This window comes from Callithrix jacchus, chromosome 6, assembly GCF_049354715.1.
Source record: "Callithrix jacchus isolate 240 chromosome 6, calJac240_pri, whole genome shotgun sequence".
NCBI classification, from domain to species: domain Eukaryota; kingdom Metazoa; phylum Chordata; class Mammalia; order Primates; family Cebidae; genus Callithrix; species Callithrix jacchus.
In genome coordinates, this window is record NC_133507.1 from 118147575 (window position 1) to 118163531 (window position 15957).

A 15957-nucleotide genomic window follows, 5' to 3' on the forward strand; every position below is an offset into this window, starting at 1 on the left:
TTCCATTGTAATTTAACAGTGTTAAACTATTTGGGGCCATTCTCTTGTCCTCCCCAAGTGTGAAACATCACCAGTTTCCCCAGCCACTCTTCACATGGCATGGTTCCCTCCCCATCATCACCATTCACCATTTACAGGTGCCACTTTGTCCCTGTTCCAGCAAGGACACAGTAAAAGTGTCCTCTTGACATCACATTGTTATAATATAATCCCCAAAATACCTTTATTGAATTCAAATTTTGGTTTGTAAAATCTTTGCCTTCCAAATTTTGAAATCAGATGCTATTCTCCATCTTAAGCTCTGTTTGGTTAGTCAAATGGAGGCTTCTAAAAATCTTTCTAGCTATCTGCCAAATCTGGGTCAATTTAAATAGATTTCTCAGAGTGTACAATGATCATCCCATATTTCCAGGCCCTGGTATGCCACTAACCATAGAAACCATAAGAAGACTCAGAGTGCCCCTCCTGACCCTTCAGTGGCTCCTCAAATCAATCTACAGATTTTCAATCTCACAGGGAGAATTTCCAGTCTTACAAATGATACCTGAGGGAAACTAAGCTAGATGCTTTATCTGTTCAATATTTATCCTCACTGAGAAAAATGAACTATAAGCCACCACAAACTGGCTCGGCATAAGCAAAAAAGTAGGGTTGATTCGTCCACTCAAATGTGCTATACGGACTGAACTAGGTGAGTGAGCGAATGAGAGTATATAAGATAGTGACCATGTCATCAAGCATATACCACTTCCCCTCAACGTATATGGGAGACTGGTTCCAGGACTCTGGCATACACTGAAATCTGCACATATTCAAGTCCCGAGTTGGGTCTGCAGATTCCAAGTATGTGAAAAGTCAGCCCTCCATGTATGCAGGTTTCAGATCCCATGAATCTTTTCAATCTACCTGTGGGTTGGAAAAAGTCTGCATGTAAGTGGACCTGCAAAGTTCAAAGCTGTGTTGTTCAAGGGTCAGCAAAAGTTTCAAGCAGTAGTCAAAAGTGATTAATGAGGTACAAAGAACTGTGGAAGTTGAGGGTAAAAGTAGGTTTCTTTGGCTGGGTTGAGGAGGTGGTAGAGAAGAGAGCAGAAAGGAAGTGAGAAGTGGGACAACTTAATGAAGGAAGTAGTGGGTATGGAAGGACAAATGGAACTGGAAGAGTGGAGAAGTCAGAAAAGGGTGAGAGAACAGAACAAATTCCAGTGAGTCAAGTCATGTGCTTAGTCGGAACATAGGGTTTATAAATACTGTTGGGGGAAATAAAGTCTGGAAAAATACAGTGGCCAAGCTGAATGAGATGGCTTTCTATATCAGGATCAGCTAATGAATGGGTGATTTACACCACAGAACATGTGACCCATCAAAAGACATGGAGAAGTTGGGGCAAGGGAAGGTGAAAAACTCAGAACCTAGGAAAGAAAAGAAATTAAGTGAATAAATGGGGGAAGAGAAAGAAAAGCAAAGGGTAAGAAGACAAATACTGTCCTCCAAGTAACAGGTGGCTCCTGTACTATTTATTTTCCTTCCTTGACATTTAAATGCATGGTTATCAGCTCCTTTTCCCTTTTGAAATGCACCTCCAGGCTTAGATCTCCAATTCTTACGTGTCCTCCATCTGTCTATGCCCTTTCTTAACAACCACTTCTGCTAAACTACCTAATCCATCTCCAGCAAAAATAGTCAGTATGATTCATCTGCAAGGACACTGGCAAAAGAAAAACATGACAAGAGGACATGCTGGATAAAAGTGTGTGGTCAAATGACCCCACAGACCCAGCTACCCACAAAGGCAAAGCCAATTCCTACGGATCTCTCAAGCCTCGGGTTACACATCACTTTATCAGGTCCTCATGATTGACCTTCTCCATATATAGCATCCTGGATTTTTTCTTTCAAACATGCATCACAATGTGATTTCCCATTTGTTGACTTCTCTGCTATATTGTTAAGGTCTATCATGGAAAGGGCTGTCTTCTCACTGCCATGTCCCTAGCACTGAGCACAGAGTCTCAACTCAGTAAATGAATGTGGAACAAATAAGACATCTCCCAGACAAATAAATGGCATCGCTAGAATTCTCTAAGACCAGAAACTGGTGTGACCAAGATCACTAACTATTCATCAAAATCCATGCTCTCTGACTTTAGAGGGTACATAGATACACTAAGTCCTCACCGTCCCTTGTAGCTAGGTATGGCTGTGACTAAATTCTGATCCATGGAATATAAGCAGAAGTGACGTATGTCAATTCTAAGCTGACCCTTAAAAATCCTTCCATGCTTTTCCTCCATGCTCTTTTTCCTTTTGGGCTGGGAGGACTGCACAAAAAGCGATCTTAGAGGTCACATGTTGCTACCTAGAATCCTGTTTGGAAAAGGACTACCCCTCTAATATATTCATAAAGAAAACGAAACTTCATACATCATACATCCATCATACATTTAGGGGTCTACGTGTGACAGTAGTTAACCTAACTAATTCAGTGATAAATTACAACTGAAGTTAAGCTCCCCTAACCTTTACCAGCCAGCAACTGTTTGTCATTTTCCCAAAAAGAAATAAAGGCCATTCAGAGGCCAGTACAATCTTTTTTGGTATGTATGACAGAACAAAAGTTACATTTGTCATGATCATTAGGAAAAGAGAGTAACCATGCCTCGGGCTTCCCTGGACTTGGGCCACAGCCACAAAACAGGCTGGGTGGATTCCGGTGATGTCAGAACACTGGAGAGGGAGCTTGCTTGCCTGGCCTCATCTCAGAAGTACAGGTCACAACCCACAGGCCCTGGACAAATGCCGAACTGCCTTCTTGAGTAGTCTGTCCCTGGCCTCATCTGTGCTTACCTTGCAAAAATGTCACAAACCATTATCCTGTTCTCAATGCCAGCTGGGGAGAAGCTGCCAAAAGCTTCTGCAAAAGCCACACCAACCTGCACTGCCACGGAACAGTGGCTGCACCAAATGACTCACCTTGCGAATAAAGCATTCAGCTGACCAGAGCGAGATACAACCTTAGACATAATCCACCTCCCTGTGGCAAAGCTCATCTTACACTGAAGATGTATTTGACTACTTCTGTTGTTTCTACTTAACACTAGAGACTTTAAAGAGAACTCCCCTCCCTGGTGGACTTCAGTATTTCACAATTGAATTACATTAAAAAGAATTAGTAGCATGTACTGTACTAATTGCTTGTTCAACTCAAGTCTAGGAAACTACTAAAAGGGTAAATCATGGACTAACTCTTTTTACCTTTCTTTATTGCAGGTTTGTTTGTGTCAAGACCTTCCAGATCCAGTGGTTCTTAATCTTTTGGGAGATTGATGAAATAGTCTGATCCATTGCACACAAAATATGTATATAGTGCACATGTCTATTGCCTGTGACTTAAGAAGGCACACAGGATGCCTAGTCCACCCACTGATCCCAGACCCAGAGTCATGACCTTTTAGGGTAAGGGTCAGTAAACTTACCCTAAAAAGACAGCTAGTAAATATCTTTGGCTTTGTGAGCCATATATAGTCTGTTTTACAACGAGTCAATTCTGCTGTTGGAGTGCAAAAGTAGCCACAGATAATACATAAATGATTGAGTATGGCTGTGTTCCAATAAAACTGTATTTATGAACACCAAATTTGAATTTCATGTCATTTTCATGCATCGCAAAATGTTATTCTTCTCTGGATTTTTTTTCTCACCCACTTAAAAAATGAAAACCACTCTTAGCAGGAGGCCTGCCAAAAAAAAAAAAAAAAGTATGATGCACCATAGTTGCCAACCACTGCTGCAGGGCATGGGTTCTAAGCGTTTGTCACTTTGGTAAAAAAAATTGCATCTCTATTATCACCGACTTCCCCTAATTGGAATTTAGCATTTCCTTCCACTGTGAATGTAGGCCATACCACAGCAGCAACATCAATAACTGTAATGCCGTCACCAGCAGAAATCACAGGTATGTTCATATTGCATTAGAGTTATTGCAGACAACTCAAAACATTGATTATGTGTATCGCTATTTTTTAATTATGCCCATTCTTAGATCTTCTGCTGTATCTAGCTATTTAAACATGGTAGGGGTTTCTTTGTGTTTTTTTGGGGGGTGGGGGGACAGGGTCTTACTGTCATCCAGGCTGGAGTGCAGTGGTGTGATCAAAGCTCACTGCAGCCTTGAACTCCTGGGTTCACCTCTGCCTCCAGAATAGCTGGGAGTACAGGTTTGCACCACCACAGCCAGCTGATTTTTTTAATTTTTTTGTAGAGACAGCGTTTTGCCATGTTGCCCAGGCTGGTCTCAAACTCTTGGGCTCAAGTAATCCGCCCACCTCAGCCTCCCAAAATTCTGGGATTACAGACATGAGCCACTGTGCCCAGCCTAAATGTGTTACTTTTTAAAAGCACATAGATTTCCATATCACAGATTAGATTTTTAATATTTGGATAACTGTATTTCAATAGCTGATTTCCAGTGTAACCTTAGATATTTTATTTTCTGCATAGGGTTTAAGAACAGTGTCCTGAGAAACAGTCTGAAGCCTTCAGCAGATACCAAGAGTCCATGGTACATAAAAGGTATGAGCTCTTTCCTGCTCCAGGCTAACAGGGCCTGAGTGGCAAAGCCACAGCATCTCTTACCAGAGTATTCACATCTTCAGTTTTGTGGATGAGCATCCGGATCTCCTCTGGATCACCGCTGAAGATTGCCTGGATCAGTGGTGGCTACAAACACAAGAGAATGGGAATCAGAACTAAAACTAATATATCTGATCACATAAAGATACAGATGGTAAGAAGAAGATTTGTTCCTTAAAAGTTTATTCAACCATTATCAGTTGGCAGACAAAAATGTATCTGTTGCAAGCCCTAACCCTCAATGTGACTGTATTTGGAGATATGGCCTTCAAGGAGAAAATTCAGATTAAATGAGGTCATAAGGTGTGGCCCTGAAGAGACCCCAGAGTTCCTGTTCTCTCTCTCTTTTTCTTCTCTCTCACACAGGAGGAAAGGCCATGCGAAGACACAGTGAGAAGGTGGCTGTCTGTAAGCCAGGAAAAGAGGCCTCACCAGAAACTAACCCTGATCTTGGACTTCCAGCCTCCAGAACTGGGAGAAAAAAAAAAATTCTGTTGTTTAAGCCACCCAGTCCATAGTACTTTGTTATGGCAGTCTAGGAAAACTAAGACAGTTCCCTATGGTTCCTCCATTTCCTATTAAACAACATTCCTTGGTATCCTCAAATAATTCCATTCCTAGAGGATGCTAATGGCCATGTTTCTGGCCACTGGAACACTTTTGTGTCAATATTTGGAAACCCTTGACATCATTCCCAAATGCCTCCCATAGCTTTAGCCCACAAGCACTGTCTTAAGCATGATTCCATCTGCTGCTTATTAAAAGTGGCACAATGGCAGGTTAAGGAAGAGGGGGGTGTTACCAAACTCTTATTATTGAACTCATCTACCTTAAACAAGATGCCAACATGCAGTAGAAGGATCTATATCGTGTGATGGAAACACAGCTGAAAGAACGGCTAGCTCTGCTTGGGTAAGAAGCTAGGTGAAGACAAGGGTATATCCAAAAAAACTTAAGAAAGGTACCTTAATGAATAAATGAGTTGCTGACCGGGAAGGAAGGCATTCCAGGCAAACAGAGGGAGCAAAGGTGTGCAAAGGTGTGCAAAGGTGTGGACGGGCAAAGAACCTGATATGTTAAAAATACAACCATCAACCTAGTGACCAGAGTGTGGAGTAAAAGAGGAACAGTGACAGGCCTTGGGGTTGATGTTGGGCTTGCCCGTATGGTAAAGGATCCTATTCGAAATCAGTCTCACACTTGCCAGCCGCGTGCAAAATCCATGTCCACGTGCTACTTGGGGATGAGCACGATCATCACTGCCCAACCTCCTCATGGGATTGTTATTAGGATCAAATGAGAAAGGGCATGATAAAATCTTCTGTAACAAAACAACCCTACATAGATGTTTTCATTAAGAAATGTTTCGCAACAACAATATGCAGTAGTTGATAATTTTCTTTTAACCCTAAAATCCTTGGTAATTACACACACCCTCTCCTCTCCTCTCCCCTCCCCTCCCCTCCTCTCCTCTTCTCCTCTCCTCCTCCTCTTCTTCTTCTTCTTCTCTCTCTCTCTCTAACTTCTAGAAATACCTTAGTCCTAGGAGTCAATTAGATGACAGCAGTTTCCCCAATGTGTCTAACCATGAGAATCACAAGATATGCCTATTAAAACAACAGTCCCAGATCCCTTTCCTGAGGATTTAGTACATCTAGGGTGGGGACCTGCAGATCTAGACTTTAACAAGTACCCATCAATTCTTAGGAACTGGTGGCAAACACTGGCCTCAGGTGAAATCACTAGCATCACATACTTTGACCTCTCCCTGTGATCTGCTGTTGGGAATCTGCATTGTCATTTTCCCTATAAATGCTCTTTTCTCTTTCTGTCCTGCTGTTGTCTTTCTTACAGGTTGTGTTGCTATTTATTGCTAGTTTGGGGGACCAATATAAGTACTATCAGTAAGATAGAGTAAGATTTCTTGAGGAAACACTATGTAAAAATGTCAAAGTGCAGAATGGATATTTCAATATGCCAGGAATTTGTCCATGGGTTTCTCCTCTACCATAAAAATTCCCAGCAAATGGACATAAGTATCCCCTTTTCTTTCCCCAAAACACGCTGTCAATCCTGCTTCTTGACAAGGTATATGGATAGTTTCTGAACTTTCCAACAATTAAGTAGCAGGAAAGAAGTCTTGAAAAGAATACAAGTTTACTACTAGTTCAGTCTTAACCACTTGCTCTGCCTAAAGACAAGCAGATCCTTCCACACTCCCCCTAACTACCTGTTAACCAAGTCTCCATTCGGGTTACATCTACCCCATGGCGAGAGCCACATTTCACACAAGACACAGAGTCAGACACAAATTCAGGATTTCAACCAAAAAAATACTGAATCTTGTTTATCTGCTCCATAACTCTCCATCTGCTGTGCTCATGGCCAAATGCTCATGTGTGCATTTCTGCCTTTTTGGACCTTAAGAGAAAACAAACAACAAACAGAGAATGATAAGTAGAGGCAGTGTCTGACAAGACTTTCGTGTTAAATCAGGAGTGGTCAATCAACAGCTGCACAGTTAAGATTCCAAGGAACAAACCAAACCATTAGTTAATGTACCACTACTTAGTCACTTTAAGGGAACATAGTAAGGTGAGCAAAGTCTCCCTGTCTCGAGTGCACAGAATACATACAAACATTATGTTGCATTCACTCAGTCCTCACACTTCTGAAGAAAGGCAAGCATTCCAAGCTACGGCTGGAATGTTCCCAAGGAGAGGCACCCCAACAAAGCTTCCAGAGAAGGATGCCAGCACAGTCCCTCAGCAGGAAGTGGTGCCTCTCAGACTAATGCTGCTACAAGCTACTTTATAGAGAATTGTCAATGCACAGAGTTCCCAATAGCCATCAGGAAGAACACACTGAGCTATCATTATGACCCTTCCAATACTGAAGTCACATATATGCATATATATGCTCCCAGGTACATATGCATACCTATCTACACTCATGCATGTATGCAAAGAGACACGTGTTAAACCCCTTCTATGCCCCAGGGAAAAGAAAAGCAGCTGTTCTCCACATCCCAAAGCCTTGCTATATGAACATCTCTAGCCTCGGCTGTGCCATGGGGCTACTGTGACATCGCCTTCACAGTTATGAATCTAAGCATCATGGGATTTCAAACTAGAACTTCACAGATAACGTGTTTTGCTTTAACCGAAGCTGTGTGTTTGTATGGATATAATTATTGAACTAAACTACCATGGCGTTTGAGCAAGTAATATACATTTTTTTAAATCATGACTGCTTCTTTTTTCTCTCACTCCACACTACCAAAAACATGCCCAGAGAGCACCCTGGCATTCCCTTTTGTTGGAATTTTAATGTGATCCTGCTGTTCTATTTTTCCCCAGGTAAACATTTAATCTAAAAAAAAAATTGGGAAAATATATATCTAAATGCCATCTGTATTCCATGATTCTTAAGACAGAGAAAATTCTAAGTACAGTATTCTTGCTCATAAGTATCAAGGACACATACTCTGTTGTTCATTAATTTGGTAACCGTTATAACCTTGGCAGCTTTTGCCTTAACTTAGAAGCAAAGTCCCACCTGCCCAAGAGCACAGTCCTAAGCCTTGGCACATACAGATACTTCTTTTTCAGGCTTCACATATTTTAGCACTAGTACATATAACAGGAGTGCTTTGTGTACAGTAGGGTACAGAGTTGAATAAACATAAAATTGTAACAAGGGTCAAAATTGAGAAAAACAAATAGTGGTAGGAAAAAAGGAGATTCAGATACCATGAAATCATTGATCATCATCCCCTAAAGAAATTTAAATTAAGAGAGGTATGCAGTGTTTTCAGCTTCAATTGCTAGAATTTTCTTAGCATGCTTAGCAGCTGCAAAATGATGTCAGTGCCATGGATATTGGTGTAGTCTCTCTAGTAGATTCAGAAGACAGAAGGACACTTCCTGGGCCAAATTTACCGAAGGCACAAGTGGGATTTGTTGTTCAGATGGGACCTGTCCTTGCCTTCAACATCACCAACAACTAGCTCCCTACCACCTTTCCAGGAGTGTTGACGGCTGCCTTCTAGATGATGACACTTGACCCCTCTAAGATAGAAGTGTGGAGCAGAAAGGCCCCTTGATCTTGGCAGTCATTATAAATTTTGCAGCTGACCTTGCTAACCCTGGGAACTGAAACCTAATCAGCTGAAAGCCACTTTCTCTACCCACATCCCCTATCAGCACATCCGGTAAAATATTCTGTTTTTATTCTCACCCTGAAAACAAACTGGAAAAATACCAGACTTCCAACAATAAAATGCTCAATCGAATATGTACTAGGAATACTTATTCTCAAACTTTGAAGTAGAGTTAAAATTCCACTAGGGGGAGCAAGATGGTAATTTGTTACCTGAGAGATAAAAAGTAAAGGTTCAGGGTGTGTAATTAAAGTAGCTGAAAAATCCACTTTATTAAAGAAATAAAAGAACTCAAGCTTCTGAAAGAGTTCTTAGTCATAAATAAACACACACACTATGCACATATTTGTTTAGTAAACAAAACAAAAACCCACCAAACACAAAAAATTCCTACTGATCCCTGAGGGTTCCGGTGTTTAGAAAATAAGAATAAAGCTATCTAAAACCTAAGGTATCATTTTCATCATCTGTAAAATCCAATTCAATTATTATGTCAATTCCAATAAAAAAATGCACCACTGATGTAATCAGACACAGCCTCCTTTTAAGAATGAAGCCCATCGTGGGTTCTACAAAGAGCCAAGCTAGTTTAGAGTATGCACTCTATCTGGCTATGAAATTATCAATGCCCTCCCACATCCTGAAAATCTCCTAAAATGAAATAAAACCACCATTTTGATTTTTGCTAAAACCACTGTCTAGTGCACTTCACTTTCCCTTTGTCAGAGCTGCATGCTCTGTACTGATGAATTGGTGTTGGAAGACAGGCAGAGTGACAGAGGCTGTCACTGAGCATCAGTAACTACAGTCAACAGTAATACACTCAAGCAGCATCCAGGGGTGCTCCAGCATTTCATTCCAGATCATGGCATGTAGCTTGTCTTTTTCTAATTAGATTGGGAAAATAAAGACTCCAAGTTCAAAAGAAAAACATTTTGCATTCCAATCCGAAATGGGCGTTGACAATTAATCAATAGCCAATAAGGAAAAAAACATCTGTCCCTCCTTGAGCATTCTGAGTACCTACGTCATTAAAGTAAGATGGGAGTGTGTTATTAGTAGCTGATAGCCGATGCAGCAATAATCTGGCCATTTGAAACCATCTACTTACATGAACAAGCTGAAACACTTCGTTAGGTAACAACCGCTTTTTGTAGGAGGCAGTGCTTGCATTTTTTCAGAAGGATAATAAAAATTTGCTCAAGTCACTAGATTTAATGAACAAAACTTGCTAGCTCGCTTCATGTGGGTTCTGCTGTGTGATCTGCTGAGAGAATTTCATTGAGTTCTTCCTGAATATAGATCACCCTTTACTTGAGAAGTTCACTCCATCACAGAAAGGTAATCATGATCATATAATCAAAATCTGTTCCTCTTAAGTACCATAAGAGCAATACAAAAACATATCGAGTCCTCATAAATACATTTTTTAGACTGCATGTCTGAAAATGTCTCCTACAGGCTATGCTGCAGAGTAAATATATATAATATTTTCCATTACTATTACAAACAGAAAAAAATCATAAAATTCCATGTAAGAGTCATATGCTCCCTCTAAGTAGCATATTTGTTAACTCTATACTTAACATTATGAAAAAAAATCTAGAGAAAATCAATTTATTATCTAATCTTTTCCCAGTGAAAATCACACATGGGTACTGACTATGAAATAGTTACCAACTACCTCAGTTACCCAATTTTTGGAACATTTAATCCTTGTTGCTCCTTCCTTTCCTGAGATTTTATTTGGCTGTTTCTCTGCTCTTTAACACCAGTTATCACCCTCACACAATCGCCAAACCAAAGTAAAATGAAATTCAACTTTGTTACTAGTGACACACAAAAAGTTAGGCAAAAGGAAATGATGAAATAACAGTATCAGTTAAATTGAAATCTGGAGGTAATGCTGATTTTCACTGACCTCCTTTTTTCCATAGTAGAAAGGTTAATGCTACAGTATCAGACTGATCTACAATTAAATCCAAGCCATTTCCATTTCAGTTTTCTCATCTCTAAAATGGGGTTACAACAGACATTTTACAGATGTGTTTAAGAAATAGCATAATGCATGCAACATCCCCAGTATGGGGCCAGATGCCTGGTGTGCACTCAGTTAAAATAGTGATGATTGTTTACCATGAGTTAACAAGCTCAAAAACCTTCATAGATGAGTACATTTATGTGCATCCTACAAAAGAAAAAATAAGGGATCTTATTTTTAGTAAAAAGATTAATAATGGATTAAAAAAATAAGGGATCTTATCTTTTAGGAAAAAGATTTCCTAAAAAATTACAAAGAAAATAAATTGAATTAGGATTTTAACCCACTCAATACCACCTCTAAAGGAGAGGGGCCCATCATACCAGGAGAGAAGTTTTTACAGGCAAGGGAGCGAAAATTAAGCTGGGCATGACTTGGTCTTCGTGACACTGAGCAACCTTGAAAATGTCACACGGTATCTCTGTACTCAGAAGTCTAATCTATGATGCCAATAACTCACTGAAATAATACATCATTTCTTGTGGCCTAATCAAAAGGTAACTGCATATATTCATGTCTTCTTGATGGGACTTGAAATTGTAATTTTACTACTTAAGTTTTATCATAAACACATGTAATTACACCTTTCTTTTGTGATCTCCTGATGGACATAAAGGAAATGAATTCCCTGTTTGGAGCTGTGACAAAGTCTAATAATGTGCCTATTAGTGACAAAGTTAGACTAGAACTTAAGTTTTCCTGATTCTCCCAGCTCAGTACTTTCTCTCACATATAATATAATATACATGATTCATGTTCAGAATTCAGCTTCAGTTTCAACATACCCCCTATGGAGAACTATTATACACTAAGGAAAAAGCTGCCGTATATGAGATACATTCTCTCACAAAAATGCATGTGTGCGTATATGTATGTGTCTGTGTGTGTGTGTGCGCGTGCACGTGTGTGTTTCTAGATATAGTGTCTTGCAACAAAATAGCTAACAATAAAATAATCTCACCAAAAGAGAGAAAACACAGGGCTACAGTCTTTCAAAGGTAGGGAGCTCAGCATGGGTCTGAGTTATAAAGATGAAGAATAGGCACAAAGCAGAATTCTGAAGGATGAGACTGGGGATTAGAGAATAAATCTTTCCTGTTGGAAAATAATAGAAGATGAAGTTAGAAAAATTAAAAACTGGGTTGGGGAAGCACCACAGCAGCATAAGGAGTTTTAACCTAATCTTGGTATGATCATTGCTCATTACCACCTCAAACTCTTGGACTCAAGCAATGCTCCCGCCTCAGCCTCCCAAGTAGTTCAGACTACAGGCACATGCCACTGTTATACTTGGTGAATTTTTAATATTTTTTGTAGAGACAGGGTCTCGCTATGTTGCCCAGGCTGGTCTTGAACCCCTAGCCTCAAGCAATTCTTCTGCCTCAGCCTCTCAAAGAGCTGGGATTACAGGCATGAGCCACTGTACCCAGCCTTAACTTAATCTTATAAACAAACAGGAATGGGGGTCTTGAGCAGGAGAAAAGAGTAGAGTTTTCCCAAACATTTAATCTGGCCAAAGTGTACACTGAGTATTGGAGAAGGAGAGATATGGAGTTAGGGACAAGGCTGTTGCTACAATCCAAGCCATCACAGGAAATAACTCTTCCCCCCTTTTTTTACTCACAGTCTCCCCAGGGGCTACTTACAGGGATATGGTGGAAACAACAGATACAGTTTTCAGTTCTTTGATGTCTGCTCTATCCCTGGATGCAATTTTGGCCCAGCATCTTGGCCACTTGCCTTCACTCTTTATATATAGCCCAAATCCCTTGCCTCCAAAACACTAATGTTTCCAGGTGAAATCAAGGTTACTTCCTTTAGTTTTGGAACACTTCCATTCTCCCCCCACAGAACCTCTGCGGATGTAAGCTCTGTTTTGTCAGACTTGTCACTTGATCGCTGAATTTAAATCATAACATTTCAAAAATAGGCCACATCCATAAAGAGAAAGGCAAATCAAAACAAGGCAGACAGCCTTTGCCAAGTGCCATATTTCTATCAGGATCTGCTGCCAACTACCCACAGCTTTTTTCACTCTGTCTAGTTTCAAATGGCTGGAGATCAAACCTAAACTTTAGCTAAGATAATTAAATTGTGTTGGGGAGTTAACTTTTAAAGAAAGCTAATTTGGGCAAAAGGACAATGGATCCAGGAGGTTAGTTCATACAGAATATTTAAATCCATGTAATTTTAGTGAAACAAAAAGAACAACTATATATACTTCTGTAACAGTTTCCTGTTTTGAAAAATTGGTATAGAGGTTTTATTTCTTATCTTGGCTTGGGTAATGTTCTCTGTATAACTGTATCTTATTACATATTGAGTTCATGTAGTTGCAAATATGAGAGGTGGATTTAATGTTAATCAATATAAACCATTTTAGTGGTCTTTGTGGAGAAAAAAGAAAAATGGCCAGATGATTTTTAGGGTTGTAGGTATATTCAGAATAGTTTATTTGTCTGTTAAAATAGAGAAAGTGGTTCGGTTTTAGGATGCATTGGAAAACATGACTTTTTATGACTACCTGGCATGTGCGTCAGTTATCATAAAAAAGACAACAATAAAAAAGTATTCCTTATTTTAAAAATAGCAGAAAATGATCCATAACTACAGAATTATTTCCTTCTGTTCTTGAGTAATTTCAATTTTTGAGAATCTCACATATCAGAAGCTAAATAAAGAATTCAAGTGTCCATTTATTAAAAAAAAAAAACAAAATCAGCATGTAGAAATGAAAGGTATTCTCAGAAAGGTGGCAATTTCTTGCTATACTTGAGGAGGCTAGAACTACTGTACACAAGATATACGGATTAACTCAGTCACATTAAATCATTCATGATTCAGGCAACTCCGGATTGGGTTTGTCTGAAATCTGTTAGCACCTGGGTTCTTTCCAAACACCAGCAAGCAATTTTTACACAATCAGGTCTTTCCGAAGCCCATGACAATTTTCCTTTAAATCCTCTCCTTCCTTTCTACTGTTCTTTTCTTTGAATTCCACATGCATTCTTGGAAAGTTAGCGAGCAGTTAAACTCTCACCACCTGTCCACAGGTGAGGGACTAGGGACATGAACAAAACTGAGTCACCTTCCTGGCCCTGGCTGTTCTGGCCTTTCTCAATTTTTTTTTTCTAAGGCATCTTGTTATAGCAACCATTTTCAAATTTAAGGCAGTGGGTTGACCAGGACCTGAATTAGTTTCTGCCTGAGATGACTGGAGGGTCCCCTACTCCCTCCCAAGCCAGAAAAGTCACATGAAATGGAATCTATTAGATAATCCCCTCAGTGTAGTCTTCCAGGAAGCATCTTCTCATCTCCCCATCCAAAATCATGACAAGGACATTCAGTGACAGATGTCAAAGGGAAATGATAAGGCAGCAGGAAGAGAGAGGAGCCTAACAGACTGAAAAACATTTGATAATATAAAATGGGAAATTCTTCAAAAAAAAAGAACAGTCGTATCATATTTCCTTGCAGAGAAACCAACCCAGTTCATAACTTCTTTATTTCTTTACATACTATCCCCTCTAACAGGGGATGAAAGATATGTTTTCTAAAAATTAATGTGGTACATTTCAGATAACCACATTCAACAAAGATGTCTTAAGTGTAAGACATTTACTGAGCATAAAAAAATTCAGACACTGGAGGACAGGCTCAGTAGCTCACACCTGTAATCCCAGCACTTTGGGAGGCCAAGGCGGGCAGATCACTTAGGCCAGGCGTTCAAGACCAGCCTAGAGAATATGGTGAAACCCCATCTCCACTAAAAATGCAAAAATTAGCTGGGCATGGTGGCACACACCTGTAGTCTCAGCTACTTGGGAGGCTGAGGTGGGAGAATCAAGTGAACCCCAGGAAACTGAGCTTGCAGTGAGCTGTGCTTGTACCACTGCACTCTAGCCTGGGTGACAGAATGAAATCCTGTCTCAAAAGATTAAAAAAGAGAGAAAGAAAGAGAAATTCAGACACTGGAATGTCAGAGTGAGTCTCTCCCTTGATGGGGTTACCAAGGTGTAACATGAAGTATACAAATACACACAGCTAGAATGTAAAGCACGTACCACAGGAGAAGTGCATGGAGAAGGGAGGGGAATTAATTATAGCTGGCCTCCTGAAAGATGCAGCCTCTGAAATGAATATTGAAGACTGGGGAGGATTTAAACAGGTAGAGATGGATGGAACAGTAAGGGACTGTCCCTTCTTCTCTTTCCGAAGGCTGTGAGCAGAAGCTGGGGAGCCTGAACATGCACGGGGAACAGTTTCATTTGACTGGAGAAGGGGAGAAGTAAGGTAACCTTAGCAGTAGACAGGGATCCTATCATGGAAGGTCTTGAATGCAAGCTAAGAAATTTGAGCTCTCTTCTGTAGAACTGGGGGGAGCTGCAGGTGGTTTTTGAGCAGGGGAGTGACCTAAGATTTGTGCTTTAGAACAGTCACTCTGGAAATGGATTGTATGATGACCTGGAGGAAAAGACTAGAGTGTCATAACAAGTTAAAAACCTGCAACAATACTCTGCCCATGGGGCTCTGGGGATGGAGTACTGCTCAGTTGTTAAGGGAAGCATTCTTCTGGTGGCAAGATGTTAATCTAAAAGGTAAATCTGGCTAGGCGCGGTGGCTCACGCCTGTAATCTCAGCACTTTGGAAGCCCAAGGCTGGTGGACCACCTGAGGTCAGGAGTTCGAGATCAACATTGCCAACATGGTGAAACCCGTCTCTACTAAAAATACAAAAAATTAGCCAGGGGTGGTGATGTGCCCCCTGTAATCCCAGCTACTAGCGAGGCTGAGGCAGGTGAATTGCTTGAGCCCGGGAGGTGGAGGTTGCCGTGAGCCGAGATCATGCCACTGCACTCCAGCCTGGGCCACAGAGCAAGACTCCATCTTGAAAAATAAATAAATAAAATAAAATATAAATCTATCTCTACGTTTAATGTAGCAAGGGCTAGCCTCCTCAAGCATGGCTGCCTACATTCAAAAATATTCTCACCAACTTCCTCCACAGGACACAGGGCTCTGGAGCAACGCCAGCCCAACATGGGTGGAGGAGCACCGGAAGTTCTGCAGCGTTGGCTTTCTTTGCTCGTCCACCTGCCCATGCTCCTTCTCTCTAGTGGCTTACC

General features: G+C 40.5%; 1 protein-coding gene across 12 annotated transcripts in view; it reads right to left on the bottom strand.

The window, feature by feature from the left end:
- ANKRD44 (ankyrin repeat domain 44) overlaps positions 1-15957 on the bottom strand; it is a 340075-nt gene that overhangs the window by 211458 nt on the left and 112660 nt on the right. For all 12 annotated transcript variants that reach the window (XM_078328068.1, XM_035305206.3, XM_078328070.1 and 9 more), the window contains exon 2: positions 4633-4716. In XM_078328068.1, the coding sequence (XP_078184194.1) occupies positions 4633-4668 (36 nt within the window). In that variant the 5' untranslated portion in view covers positions 4669-4716. The remainder of the gene's footprint in view (positions 1-4632; positions 4717-15957) is intronic.